General features: G+C 36.9%; 1 protein-coding gene across 1 annotated transcript; it reads left to right on the forward strand.

The window, feature by feature from the left end:
• Nucleotides 1-1,986: 1,986 nt before the first annotated feature.
• Nucleotides 1,987-6,321, forward strand: LOC121729069 (glucose dehydrogenase [FAD, quinone]-like). Its single transcript, XM_042117458.1, has 4 exons — nucleotides 1,987-2,235; nucleotides 3,186-3,343; nucleotides 3,664-3,778; nucleotides 4,999-6,321. Exons 1-4 carry the CDS (start codon nucleotides 1,987-1,989, stop codon nucleotides 6,319-6,321), a joined length of 1,845 nt encoding a protein of 614 aa, XP_041973392.1.
• The last annotated feature ends 9,333 nt before the right edge of the window (nucleotides 6,322-15,654 follow it).

The raw sequence follows: 15,654 nt of genomic DNA on the forward strand, positions 1-15,654 counted from the left end.
TGTGCAACCTGTCTCCAGTACTCATAATAGAAGACAATCTTAGGCAACTTAAGACCAATATACCTACTTTGCACGTTCCTAATCACCTATATATTTTGTTGTGGGCCAACCAACGAATTCAGAACAAACGATTATTTCAAAAAATTACACTCGGCTGCTTTGAAAATGGAATGAGTTTGAATAAATTGGTTTTCATTGCGTTTACCTTGACGCGGCAAAGTTGAGCGGATTATAACGAGTGGCGGCACTAACTGTCAGACGCAGTCCTGACCAGTCGCGGCTTAATCGCCAAACTTTGCCCCGCGATTGGAGTTTTTGTTCAACCGCCGTTTCACCTTTTAATTTATGGAGCAGAACGGCAAGACTTCTTTGCCACTAGGTAGCTTGGTGGAATCTGTTCCAGAGCGCTGAGTTTTACAAGGTGCATTTTTAGAGAGCTGAATGTGAGTTTCATCACTGCTAACCTTCAGGACATAAATATTATATTTGTTTCAGGACATAAATATTATATTATACTGTATTAGTTATCATTGTTTGCCGCTACACTACTGACACTACACGCTATACAAAATACTAATATTTTATGACAGCAGTGTGTTATAGTTTTATTATACGGAAACTGCATTATTTAACAGAATAATTGAAGACGTGAGTGGAAGAATCGAACAAATAACATTTCGTAATATACGGACAATAACTCATTTTTTCCCTAATTATTTTAATAAAACTTGTGACTTATCTACTTCATAACCAAGCTAATATATCTGGCTACACATATAATCCATACTTTCCTTATTTTAAATATTTTTTCCGGCCCTAAAGCCTCCATAAAAACAAAAAAAACCTGTCAAGTGCGAGTTGGACCCGCCTATGAAGGGTTCCGCAGCAGCAATAAGCTAAGTTAGAGGGGGGGCGACACATATTTTATCACTTTGCAAGAGTCTCTCTCGCAAACTATTCAGATTAGAAAAAAATATATTAAAAACGTCAATATGATTTTTGAAGACATATCCATAGATACCTAACACGCATAGGTTAGATGAAAAATTTTTTTTTGTTTCAGTTGTACCTATGGTTACCCCTAAAATTTTTTATGGTTTTTCCATTTTTATATTAAAATCTTAATACGGTTCACTGACTACACCTACTTACCAAGTTTCAATAGTATAGCTCTTATAGTTTCGGAGAAAAGTGGCTGTAACATACGGACGGACGGACAGACAGACAGACTTTTTGGCTACGGAACCCTAAAAAACGGAAAGTTTTTGCACGTTACTTACCCTATTCATCCACTCACGTCTTGAATTATATTATAATTAACTATACCTAACAGCTCTGAGGAAGAAGGTCCTGCGCTTTCATTTCTTGTCAATAAATATTTAATATTGATTAACCATCCCACAATTTACTTTAATATTACAGAAATAATACTATTTATGTTAATAAAATTAATTGAAACATTTAACTATCTTATCTATCCTTCGTCAACATAAATTTACTCAGCTCATAAATATTCAACACTTTAAATTAATTGGTAATTACCAACATACGTTTGTAAATAACAAATGGGTTGGTATCATGAAATTAAATTCAGTTTTAATTGTGAATAAGCTGTACGAGTGACGGAGGAAAGTTTTGTTTTTAGTCGTCGTGTATCATAAGTATCAATAATAATAATTATACAAGTTATTAGTTCATAATATACATTTAAAGTGCTTGTGTTTGGGCAAAGTCAATATAGTTGAAATAAGAAAAGCGATAAACGTGAAATTATTTATTTTAACAAACAATGCTTACGATATGCTTATAATATTCCTAGCGTCAAATTCTATTATTTTTTTAACTAAGCTTTTTTCTCTTTTTTAGAATGCATCATGAGTCACGATGCATTCTAAAAAACTTATGACTAATATTATCTCTATAATATTGTATCCTTGCATTATATTGATTATTATTATCCATTTATTCCATACATTCACAGATATAATGCTATGGGAGCCAGTAGACCTGTCAACAGCCTGCCCGAGTGAAACAAACATCACTGCATGCACACAAGTGGGCGTCGCCTACTTAAGCTTACTGGTCCAGCTGTATGGAGGCTCTATTGAGAAGAAAATTTGCAGAGATCGGAGTTTCAAAGAAGAGGATAGAGTGGAGTATGACTTCATAGTGGTGGGCGCAGGAGCCGCCGGCTGCGTCGTAGCCAACAGATTATCTGAGAACCAAAAATGGACCGTATGTATTTACCAGCGTAATATTATGTTATTTGAGGCCATCCCCTGAGCAAACGACCTTAACCATACATTTGCCGCGTTGCCGAGATTGCACTAAAATCTTTTTTTTTTACTTAAGTACCTATCTTAGTTCAAAATTGACCTAAAAAAAATCAAACGGCAAACATTATGTAGTTAGTGAAATTGTCGATTTATTGGCGTGTGTTTCAAATAAAAATAAACATAATTATTTTATAAATACCTACTGGGGAGATGCTGAATGTATTATTGAATAAATTGGTATTACTTTGGAAACTGATATCATGAGTTTAATAAACAAAAATAGTAAATTAATAACGATGAAAGGAACGTTCATATTATACTGAAGATTATTGCTGTATTTTTATTATAATTTTGTAGCTTTCAAATTATGAGTTAATAATACTCTAAAACGGTAAATTGCGGCATCACAGAGCGCCTTAAGATTCCGGGTGCTATCGAAATTCTCATACAACCGTATTACCAAGATCATTTCCCATACGAGAATATTTACCATATTTGAGTTATTATTCAGCTTGAGATAGTAATTACCTAGGTTCCTGTACAAAGATTCACTACAAAATATTTACATAAGCCGAATAATAACTCAAATAGTATGGGAAATGATCTTGGTATTACGTTTGTATGAGAATTACGATGGCACCCGGACTCTTAAGAGGGATATGTCAATTCAATGTTATTCGTCGCCGGGTAAGACAATATAACGCCTATGAATCAACGTGTCTGATAGTACCAAAGAAAAATTTTGTAAGTGAACTAATCCTTTGTCGGATATAATGTATTCCCATAGTAATTCGTAAAATGGGTTTCCGTTATTTATGCGTCAAGAAGAAAAAGATGGACAATTTCGTATGGTTTTTTTGCACTTTCGTACAGTTTCATTAGTATGGTTGTGGCTTATACATTTTTCAGGTCCTTCTTCTTGAGGCAGGACCAGAACAGCCCGAGGTGACCCTGCCGCCTGGTCTAAACCCCCCTCTCCAGTCTTCAAACGTTGACTGGAATTTTAAAACTCAACCAAACGGAAAAAGCTGTCTCTCTCATCCTGATGGTACATGCAGTTGGTCTGTGTAAGTAACTAAATTATATTGGTTGCCTGATATTACAACATTAACCCTTTGATCGCGGATTCTTGGAAATATATTGTTATTGTATTGTTGTCGCGATCACCGGTGCCCTTATGGGGCTTAAAAGTTTGCTTACAACTTTGTAATAAGTAGATAATGTAAAAAGTAAAAAGCCTTTTAATCAGAGATGTGATAGCCAGCCTCTACTAATTTTCGTGAGGATATAGTATTAATAAGGCTCAAAAACGTTATACTCGTAGTAAACATATTTTAGGATTTCAATGTTTTAATCATAAAATCATAAAAAAATTATATGATTGTAGCGGGAAGATGATGGGAGGTTCCAGTTCAATTAATGGTATGGTCTACATTCGTGGCGCTAAGGCTGATTATGACGCTTGGGCAAATCTTGGTAACTCGGGCTGGAGTTATAATGATGTAAGCACAATAATTTGTTTGACGACCTCTGTGGCTCAGTTGGTGGGCCGTTGGTTTTTTTTTTTTTTTTAATGAAATAAGGGGGCAAACGAGCAAACGGGTCACCTGATGGAAAGCAACTCCCGTCGCCCATGGACACTCGCAGCATCAGAAGAGCTCCAGGTGCGTTGCCGGCCTTATAAGAGGAAATAGGGTAATAGGGGAGGGTAGGGTTGGGAAGGGAAGGGAATAGGGGTGGGCAGGAAAGGGAATAGGGTAGGGGTATGGGCCTCCGGTAAACTCACTGACTCGGCGAAACACAGCGCAAGCGCTGTTTCACGCCGGTTTTCTGTGAGAACGTGGTATTTCTCCGGTCGAGCCGGCCCATTCATGCCGAAGCATGGCTCTCCCACGTATAAAACTATTTTAATACTAGTTGACTGGTACTTGGTAGCTCAAGCCGGGGGTCGCGGGTGCGAATCCCGCCGACTGAACAAAAAGTTTTCAAAGTTCCTGGGTCATGAATGTGTATTAAAAATCTTAAATATATTATGTAAGTATAGTATAAAAGTATTAAATATAAATTATTAATTTCGCAGTGATTTTAACCCAATAGTTTCATAAATTTTTATAAAATTTTTGGTAGCATAGCTGTAAATACATAATTTGCGGATAATTCGTTTATGCTACGTCAACTAGTAATCAACTATTTAAATAACATTAAGAGGAGTCCACACCGCCCTTTTTTCCATACAAACGTTGTCCCCTGTTTCCTCCCTGGATAATGCTAGTAGAGTTATAATTTTTTTCCTGAATATCTACGACCACTAATACGATGTCCCTATGTTTTCTTTTTTTTCATAATTTAATTATTAAATAAGATATAAACGTTCAAAAACCCAAAAAAATGACCAGATTTTCCGCCGTGTTCAAACGTCCAGAAAACAGATTTGGCTAGATTATACAAAAAAAAGCAAAACATAGGAACACAGCTCAAGCCTTTTTTTAATCTTTAATGAAAAAAGTACTTAAATCGGTTAAGTTTTGGAGAAGGAATCAGGGGACAACGAATCGTTGATTTTCTGGATTTTCTGCAGTTGTCTCTATCGCGTTCTGTGGTATAGGTTTGAGGTAAGGGAGACAGCTATAGATATTACACGTGCTTTTTTTTCATTTCTCTAGCCCCTGGTGTATCCTCTTAAGTTGAAAACCTAAATAGTTACATGTTTCAATGTTTACAGGTTTTACCATTCTTCAAAAAATCTGAAAATAATTCAAATATCGAAAGATTAAATACATTTTATCATGGAGTAGGTGGAGAGCTAACAGTTGGTAGATATCCATACATAGACAAAACATCTATTAAGCTGACAAAAGCATTAAATGAGATTGGAATACCGTTGAGAGACTATAATGCTGAAAGACAAGAAGGGACGATGCAGGCACAAGTTTGTGCCAAGAATGGAGTGAGAGTTTCATCGAATTCGGCGTTTATACGTCCTATCAGGTATAAAAGAAGCAATCTAGCAGTAAAAACAAACTCTGAGGTGGTGAAAATCTTAATAAATAAATATAAAAGAGCAACTGGTGTTAAATACAAACACGATACTACGACGTACACCGTACGAGCAAGAAAGGAAGTTATAATTTGCGCCGGTGCTGTAATGTCACCCAAATTACTAATGTTATCAGGTATTGGCCCTAAAAAACATTTAGATAACCTCAAAATACCGGTTATACAAAATTTGGCAGTCGGTGAAAATTTACAAGACCATGTAGCATTTAATGGTGTTATAATAGCCTTGAATAAAACGGCCACGAATGTAACTAGCAAGGAGATGTTTAAACTAATTTATGATTACAAACAGATGAAAGTTAAGAATGGGCCGCTGGCTTCTAACGGTCCGGTCAATTCTATTGCCTTTATAAAAACGAAACCAAGCTTGGTCGCTCCGGATATAGAATTTCAGTTCGGGCAAATTTCAGATTGGAGAGAATACCTACGAGAACCCATCACATTCATAGATTTAGACATATTTCCATCGCCTTTCTACAATGGCTTACAAACAAGAACAATTAGCTTGGTGCCCTCCAGCCGTGGTTATATTCTTTTAAATTCCACCGATCCTTCGGGCCCCCCTTTGATTTTTCCAAATTACTTCGAAGATGATTCCGATTTGGAGCCTATTTTAAAGGGACTAAGATTTATAAAATCTTTAGAAAACACAGAAGCATTCAAATCTATGGGCGCTTACTTTGTGAAGGAGCCTTTGCCGGCGTGTAAGGATTACGCGTGGGGCACTGATGAATATTACATTTGCTTGGCGAGACATTATACACGAGCAGTCTATCATTACGGAGGGTCGTGTAAGATGGGCCCTAAGTCGGATAGAAAGGCTGTCGTCGATAATAAACTTCGGGTGTATGGAGTAAAGAGTCTGAGAGTTATCGACGCGTCCATCACGCCTATTGTACCCGGAGGTAATACGAATGCACCCAGCGTGATGATTGGAGAGAGAGGCGTTGACTTTGTTATTCAATATTGGAAACGTCTTAACCTGTGAAATATTAAATCAGAGAATTTTGAGTCTTTGTTTAATATTTTATTTCCTTACTAGCTGTCCCGGTGAACTTCGTGTCACTTAAAAACCTTCCCTGGACTTCAAGGATTATTTTAAGACTAAAATTAGCAGAATCGGTTCAGCCGTTATCGCGTTATAGCGTTACTAACACAATTGGAAATCCATTTTTATATATTACTAGCTGTCCCGGTGAACTTCGTGTCACTTTAAAACCTTCCCTGGACTTCTACGAATATTTTAAGACTAAAATGAGCCCAATCCGTTCAGCCGTTTTCGAGTTTTAGCGCTACTAACACATTTGAAAATCCATTTATATATATAAGACTAGCTGTCCCGGTGAACTTCGTGTCACTTTAAAACCCTTCCTGGACTTCTACGAATATTTTAAGACTAAAATCAGCCCAACCCGTTCAGCCGTTTTCGAGTTTTAGCGCGACTAACACATTTGAAAATCCATTTTTAACCGCGGACAAAAAAGAGGGGTGTTATTAACCCCCGACATAAGTTTGACGTTATAAGAAGTACGAAGTGTTATAAGTTTGACGTGTCTGTCTGTCTGTCTGTCTGTTTGTCTGTGTGTGTATCTGTCCGTGGCATCGTAGCATCCAAACGGGTGGACTGATTTTGATCTAGTTTTTTTTGTTTGAAAGCTGACATGATCGAGAATGTTCTTAGATATGAATCATCATCAGCCTGTTCAGTGCTGAACAGTCAGGGTTTATCTGGTTCATGAAAGGCCGTTGGCAACTTGTAGTCGTTTGATGGGTTTTATTTTTCATTCTAGTTCGTGACATTTGTGAATATACAATATTGTATATTCACAAATGTCACGAACTAGAATGAACCAGGTCAACTTTCCATTATTATGTGTATACGTATATACGTATACACATAATAATGGAAAGTTGACCTGGTGCTGCAGCATCACCTGGTAATCAATAGGATATCCAACTCCTCGCCAACTTAGAGCAGAGGTTTCGTGTTTGGGCTCATTTTAATTGCGACAACCAGTAAGAAGTAGATAACCAGTAAATATTTACATGCTGCTGCTGCAGCATCACCTGGATTCTATAGGAACCGGGCTTCGTATGAACCCAAAGTGGAGGTTTCATGTTTGCGCTCATATTAACGGCCTCATCGAAAAAGACATTGATAGAATATGGTGATCACGAGAATATGATTGTGTTGATAGGAATTATATATAATTCCTATCAACACAATTGTGTTGATAGGAATTATATATAACCAACACAAGTTAAAAAGAATGAAATAAAATTAAATTAAGAAATTTAAAAAAATCCCCGCCAAACAACTTTAAAAAGTAATGAAATAATATTAACTGCCTTTAAGTTCAAATAATTCCTAACTTGTGTAAAGTATATATTTAGTCCATAATTTTTGTTAAGGTGTGTCGGGGGACCGCTATTTAATGTAGATGTTTGATTTCACATAACAAGTTTAAGGATCAATTCACAGCAAACTGAATCGAGATAATCAGCGACTTGGCGGTTGTAGGTTGTCGTTTAAATCCATTTTTATATATAAGACTAGCCGTCCCGGTGAACTTCGTGTCACTTTAAAACCTTCCCTGGACTTCTACGAATATTTTAAGACTAAAATCAGCCCACTACGTTCAGCCGTTTTCGAGTTTTACCGCGACTAACACATTTGAAAATCCATTTTTATACTTATATAAGACTAGCTATCCCGGTGAACTTCGTGTCACTTTAAAACCTTCCCTGGACTTCTACGAATATTTTAAGACTAAAATCAGCCCAATCCGTTCAGCCGTTTTCGAGTTTTAGCGCGACTAACACATTTGAAAATCCATTTTTATATATAAAAAGATATAGGTTTATGTAATTACTTATCAAGTAAAAAGAAATAGGAATTATAAGAATATTATTCAATATATATTTTAATGACGATCATAGCAATCTAACAGTTCTACGTATAATTTTTAGGGTTCCATACCCAAGGGGTAAAAACGGGACCCTAGACTTCGTTGTCTGTCCGTCTGTCTGTCTTCAGGCCGTAACTCAAGAACCGCTATAGCAAGACTTCTAAAGTTTCCAAGATTATGTATTTCTGTTTCGCTTTAACAACAAATTCTAAATAAAAGCAAATTAATATAATATTAAAGTGGGCCTCCCCATGAAGCTAATTTAGCTTCGTGCGCCTCCCATACAACAAACGTGATTTTTCACAATATCTCATTCCTCAATTATATTATACGTGTACTTTAATAATTAATAATATTATTTATTAAGAAAAATAAAAAATATAATAAACGAGATATTGCCCGCGGCTTCACTCGGTTTGGGCTGTGCGTTGATAGATCACTATGTCAATCAGTCAGTCACCTTTGAGATATTATATACAGATTATACCCATTGATCGTGGAATAACGAGACACAATAGCTTATCTATTGTTATCGCGGCCGAATGCGGCCGCTTAGGGCTTTATGAATTAAGGGGCCTCCAATACAAAAACACAATTTTTGGCCTATTTTTGCTCTTTAAAACGGTATGGAACCCTTGTCGAGTGCGCGAGTCCGACTATCACTTGCATGGGCGTACCTTTTGGGGCAGGGGGGGGGGGGGGGGCTGTAGGCCATTATAATTATAGCAGCACACTGCACAAGCTTACGCGATTACGAATGCGTAGAGACTAGATATGTTCGTAAATGATTGCCTATGATCGTGTGTTTTGGCAATTTTTTACGTGATTTTTTTTTCTCAATTTAAACTATTTAAAACTAGATGATTTGCTCCAGAGGCGTTGATAATATACTTAGTTAAGGTTAAGACTTAAAGCTATCGTCAAAATATGGCGTCCATTATGGACTTTTACTGGGGATTTGACAGTTCATTTGACATTTTGTTGTGGTTAAAGTTAAAGTTATAGTTAAAGTAAGTTGGTGCAACCCACTCTTAATCGTATCACTTTCCTCCTTATAACCTTGCCTGACTTCCACCAATAATTATTCAAGACTAAAATTGTCCAAATTGGCTTAGTCTTTCTCCAGTTCCGAGACTAACAAAATTTTAAATTAATTTTTAGATTTGATATAATTATATTTCTAATCTGATTTAGTTATTAATAATAATAAAATAATATTAAATAATTTATGTGTTTGATAGAATTATAATATTATAGATAGATAGTTTAGAGTGACATCTGTGTATTTATCTATGAACTAATATTACATCCAGAACTCAACGACATCTGTCGTTCGCCACTCAAACTATGTATCAAGCGTAGCTCAGCGTGGCGAGCTATCCTCACGCTTCCCTTAAATAGTTTTAAGTTTGTTCCAAAGGTGTCGCTACATGTACAAAATTATAACAAAGCTAAAGAAATTATTACCGTACTTTGTTCTTTAGTTAGTCTCTTTGTTTGCACGTGCTAAATTCAGAAACTAGTCTATTTATATCGCAATCTTAATAATATAAATTGACGTAGAAGAAGTCGCGGGCAATGTCTAGTCCACTGTCCAGCTAACAAGTTTTAAAATAAAAAAAATCCTGTCGTATTAAAAGGTTTGAAAGTCCTTCAAGATCTATACAAAAGAAAGCCTGCCGGAGGCAGCAACGCATCTGCAGCTCTTCTGATGTTTCGAGTGTCCATGGGCGACGGTAGTTGTTTTCCATCAGGTGACCCGTTTGCTCATTTGCCCCCTTATTTTATAAAAAAGGGGGTTACAAAACTAAGTAAAAATACTCGAAGATGTGTAGGTATGTGTTCCTTGTAAAATTTACTGTGAAAGTAGCAGCGCTAAAAGACCATTTTTTGTAATTTGTATGAGCAAGCCCCCCCAACGTCATGAATTTTCCTATATAAATGTAAAAAAAGTGACTCTTTAAGCGCTGCTACTTTCAGAGCAAACTCTATAATAATTTTTGTTTTGTCTGTCTGATTATTTACCTTTTCACGCTCATTTTTATGAAATTTAGTATAGAGATACTTCGAGTCCCGGTAAAGGACATAGATACTTTTTATCCCGAAAAAATACATTTTTTTCGGGTACACGGTTCCCGCGCGATAAATGAGTTTTGGCGCAACAGAGTTGCAGGCGTCATCTAGTTGTAGAATAATAGTTTTCCAGTGAAAATGACTAATCAAAACAACAATAAAATATAATAATTTTTGGGGTTTCTCCGTGGGTAGTTCTAAATAACTTCAGCGATTTGACATCTGTCACATCAGTCCACAATTTAATTTACGTCTCGTGTTAGCGTCCGATGAGTCCGGTATGAGTACTCATTCCGGAGCCCTGGAACACGGATATTCCCACAATGTACAGATATGGTTTTGCCATACAGTTTGCTGGGTCACCTTGATGTTATACTTATATTAAAAAAATGATTTTCTTACACGGGTTATTGTTAATTGTTTATCATTTTCTTATTTAATGGGGTAACGGGGCTAATCATATTGTAACCTATTCATAAGATCTCTATTTACGATTTGTCAAGGAAGTCGGAAGAGCCGATAAAACTCGCACGTACAAATCTCACCAGTTACTCATACCGACACATGCCGTTTAAACAACGTTAGAAAGCTGCAATCACGCTTTATCATTACTGCGTGGCCACTAAACTTGATTATGAGCGGATGTTTAGCATCTTATCGTACAACGACATTGTACGATAAGATGCTAAAAAAAAAATTATACTCTTTACGACGCGCTGTCGCATCGAAATTTCCACGACGCGTTGAAGCTGATGCTGCAAGTTGGAGTGGACTAGCTCTAAATCGAAAGAAACGCCATACAGCACTGACAGCGGAAACGAAAAGTTCTCTCTAATTAAAATGAAAGTCGAACGTCTAGACTCTAGAGGTGTATATTATAATATCTATTATTCTAACTAGCTGTCCCGGTGAACGTCGTCTCACTTTAAAACCTTCCCTGGACTTCCAGGATTGTTTTAAAACCAATATTAGCCAAATCGGTTCAGCCGTTATCGAGTTACAGCGTTACTAACACAATTGAAAATCCATTTTTATATATATAGATATTATTGGTCAGAATTGTAATTTTTTCTTACTTAAACTCTTCATAATTATTATGGTGCCAATCATGGTTTTCATTTCCCAACGCTGCGTTTAGGCATACATTCGCAATCGCTGGCTCGCCTGTGTCGTGGCCGGACGTCATCTATAGCTAGGAGCGGTTCATTCATGTTCAGCAGTCATCAGTCCCCCGCGGCATGAACGGGATTTCATATGCAAAACGCCGTACTCAAACAAATTACCCCATTATTTAAAGATTTGACGCAAACGATAGGGATTTTTGTCCTTATCGTGGATTTTGCAACGGCCCATACAAATTGTGCTCGATTTGTTAAAGGATTGAACGTTGTAAGACATGTTAGAATATGTTAAGCGTCGGTTAAATATTTTAGCTGAAGTTTGACGAAGTCTAGTATAGAACACTTTCTAAAAACTATATTATGAAGCTGCAAAGTGCCGATTCGTTGAAAAACTAGTCACCAAAATAATCCATCAGAAATATACTCTATTTCTGATGCGTGGGAGAGCCATGCTTCGGCACGAATGGGCCGGTTCAACCGGAGAAATACCACGTTCTCACAGAAAATCGGAGTGAAACAGCGCTTGTGCTGTGTTTCGCCGAGTGAGCGAGTTTACCGGGAGCCCAATTCCCTTCCCTACTCTCCCCTATTCCCTTCCCTTCCCTACCCTCCCCTATAGGGGTAACCCTTAAAAGGCTGGCAACGCACCTGCAGCTCTTCTGATGCTGCGAGTGTCCGTGGGCGACGGAAGTTCCTTCCATCAGGTGCTCGTTTGCCCCCTTATTTCATAAAAAAAACTTTTTGTGACTAGTTTAATGTAATTAGGCGCACTGCACACATGGCCGTATACAATTAAATCTATTTTGACTTAAAGTTATAGTGCGTATCTATCTTTTGATCCATTTCATTCCATCGGATTGCTCGGGGTCTAATGTTTTGATACGGTGAAATTAAAGGTTGCGCACATCTGCCCAAAAAAGTTCTTGGCCAGTATCTGCCGTAACATCGGTGAGACCGTGACTCCCGGCTCAACCCTCTCGTGCTAGCCGTTAACTTGAGTGATGACCACGTTAAGACAGGGATACTCAACTATTGGGTTAATATTTTACATTATTTTTATTGGAATGCCAAGTAAAAAAAATACACACCAACATCTTGAAAACGCTATAATTTCTTATTGATAGAGTCAATAAAATAAAAATTATACATAACTATTATATTTACCGTGGGAGAGCCATGCTTCGGCACGAATGGGCTGGCTCGACCGGAGAAATACTCACAAAAAACCGGCGTGAAACAGCGCTTGCGTTGTTTGTGAGTTGTGTGAGTTGTGAGTGAGTTTACCGGAGGCCCAATCACCTGCCCTATTCCCTTCCCTACCCATCCCCCCCCTATTACCCTGTTCCTTCTTAAAAAGCCGGCAACGCACCTGCAGCTCTCTGATGCTGCGAGTGTCCAGGGGCGACGGAAACTGCTTTCCATCAGGTGACCCACTTGCTTATTTGCCTCCTTTTTCATAAAAAAATAGTATCGATAAACCAGTTTCGCATCAACGTCAAGACTCAAGTAGGTATCAACAGCTGACTGCTGAGTTGAATATTATTATAATTTCTTTTTTAATCCTCACAAGAAAATCTAATTAAAATGTTGAAAAAAATATATTTATATTCTCGCCTACCGAAGCGCCTACCTAATAAAACTGTAAGTACAAAAAAATAAAAATCAATGTAAAATTTCTTTGAATTATAATTCAATTTGGATAATTATCCAAAGGTTGGTGAAATCTGGAGTACTCAAGATGCACTTATTAAAATCTTTACTCAAATATAAAAAATGGTGATTATCATTTAATTTCATAGTTAGGGACGCTCAGTGATTTCAACCGGCGCGTGCTCTTCCACCTGCTTCCGTCAAGGGTTAAATCAATATTTGGATTAATTTATTCCGGATTTTTGTTTTATTTCGAGCATCAATCAATTTGAATAAGGAACGTTGTGTCGCTAGAAACAGGTAGGTATTGATAAAGGGAGGGTATGGTAATTAATATTTTTAATTAATTTGACACCTGATTGTATAGTGTAGAGTGTACACCTCTTTAATAAGAACGAAGAACGAAAAATATTATGATATTTTATTTAACCCAGAGTTTTTAGGTGTAAGCTTAAATATCCTTGCAAGTGGCCCTTAAACATCTGCATTAAACTGCGCAGGGCCTCTATCATGAGCTCTTAAATCCATTCACTTTACGTCCTTATAAAGTCAGTATAAGGACGTAAAGAGAATGGATTTAAGAGCTCATGATAGAGGCCCAGGTCAGAATTAATTTAAATGCGTTCGGCAGACCCATAAAGCGAACTGATCATTCAGAACAGAGCTGCTTCAGACATCGCATACAATTTGAATAACGACTGCTCATAATCGGCCGCTAAAAATAACATCGTGAACATGATCTATATTCTCACGGATAACAATCTGTATGAACAAAAAATCATGAACAAAAAATCAATAAAAGAAATTTTTATCTTAGATTGATTGGAGCCTGACCCTTTACCGATGCGCCGGTTTTTGTGGACTTTCACAAAAAACCGAATGTATCTGTGTTTATTTGTGACAATTTGCTTTGTCGGTTTGGGCCGATTTACATTTGAAAGAGTTTTTTTGTCCGTCAGCCGACCTGTAACAACACGGTGAATGACACAAGTTAGCTCCGAATCGGATGCACCGATCTTGAGATGATTTTACTTTTTTATAAATATAAATCCTTAAATAATAATAATAATTTGCTTCATTATGTTTATGAACTTTTATTAATATGAGACATTCTAATGTGGTTTAGGTAGATCCATAACTTTATTATAATAATATTGATATTTAAAGTTCATGTTTAGATTACCTAACAGAGTAAGTAGTCCTTATATTTAAAGTAATTTATATTTGCTAAAAACATAGCATTTTACCTTCCGAAATATATCTTTCAAAGTATTTTCAACTTTCAAACTATTTTATAAATAACACCAATAATTTAATAAAATAACTAACACATCAAAGTATCAAGAGCACCTCGTCTCGCTAGTAGCGAATCGCGGAGACAGTGGGAGTCGGGAGACTCCGGGATGAAGACGTAATCATCCATCACTCGTCAGTCGTCAGTCGTCACAGTCAGCGACCGCACATACACCTATTAAAGCTTGATTAGCGCAGACATCCCGACGATACTGTAACAGTATCAAAACCACCCTGTCTCGCTACATGTGATGGCCTCTCCGCATTGGGAATGATGGACAAATATTTTAGCAGTCGTGTACAAGATATAATATAATTATGCGTCCTTATTTGCCTGAAATATGTATACCAACGAGACAGTTGTCGAATTATCAAAACCATTTACTTATTATATACAAATTAATCCGGCCTCTCTAAGTTTGCCCATAAATCATCATGGACAAAATATATTATTATACGGTCATGTAGTTTTAATTGCCCATGAGCAACGTCGATATCTGAAATATAAAAGAAGGTACCTATCGTATGTTTTCGCATATTAATGTTACAACTAGGGCATGGGCAGATACAAAATCTTTGCAAAACTTTTCAAAAATGGTACCCAAATTATGGTGAAACTTTTATTTTTAATTTTGCCATCATCAAATTAAACGCAATTACTTATCCTCAACTTATAAGAATGAAAAAGGAAAAGAAATTCGAAATAAGAGTAAAGTACAAAAATAAATACCGCATTGTTAATTACTGTCTGCTTTAGGTAATTATGGCGTTTGCGAGTTTAATCACTCAAAAATAAAATGCGACCACCGAACATGTACCCGGTGCTCATAAAAAGTAGTAAAATGCTCAATGGTCATAAAAAGTGCCCCTGCCTTTAAAATAGGATAAAATCCACGTCATTTTTAAAACAAGCGAAATCTAATGGTACCTTAACAACATAGTTTATAATATTATACAGTAGAGTATATCAGCGTCTTTGACTGCAAACTCGCTCGACACGTCATGATAGTATGACATATTGCCTACTGCAGGCCACGCCATTACGCACCACGCCTGGAATCGTCCACCATCATACAGGATACACCACCACTCCGTCTACACAATGTCGATGACTTGTAGTGGACCAGCATGGTCCATTGTGAAGAGGCACCTTAAAGGTGGCAAAGGCATCTGACATTGAATTTTTACTTGATGTAAACACAATACAATAAGTTGAATATTCGGCATGTCAGCGAGCCGACTGCCGAGCAACTCGATTCAAGAAACTTTAAGTGC

The sequence above is a fragment of the Aricia agestis genome, chromosome 7, assembly GCF_905147365.1.
Source record: "Aricia agestis chromosome 7, ilAriAges1.1, whole genome shotgun sequence".
NCBI classification, from domain to species: domain Eukaryota; kingdom Metazoa; phylum Arthropoda; class Insecta; order Lepidoptera; family Lycaenidae; genus Aricia; species Aricia agestis.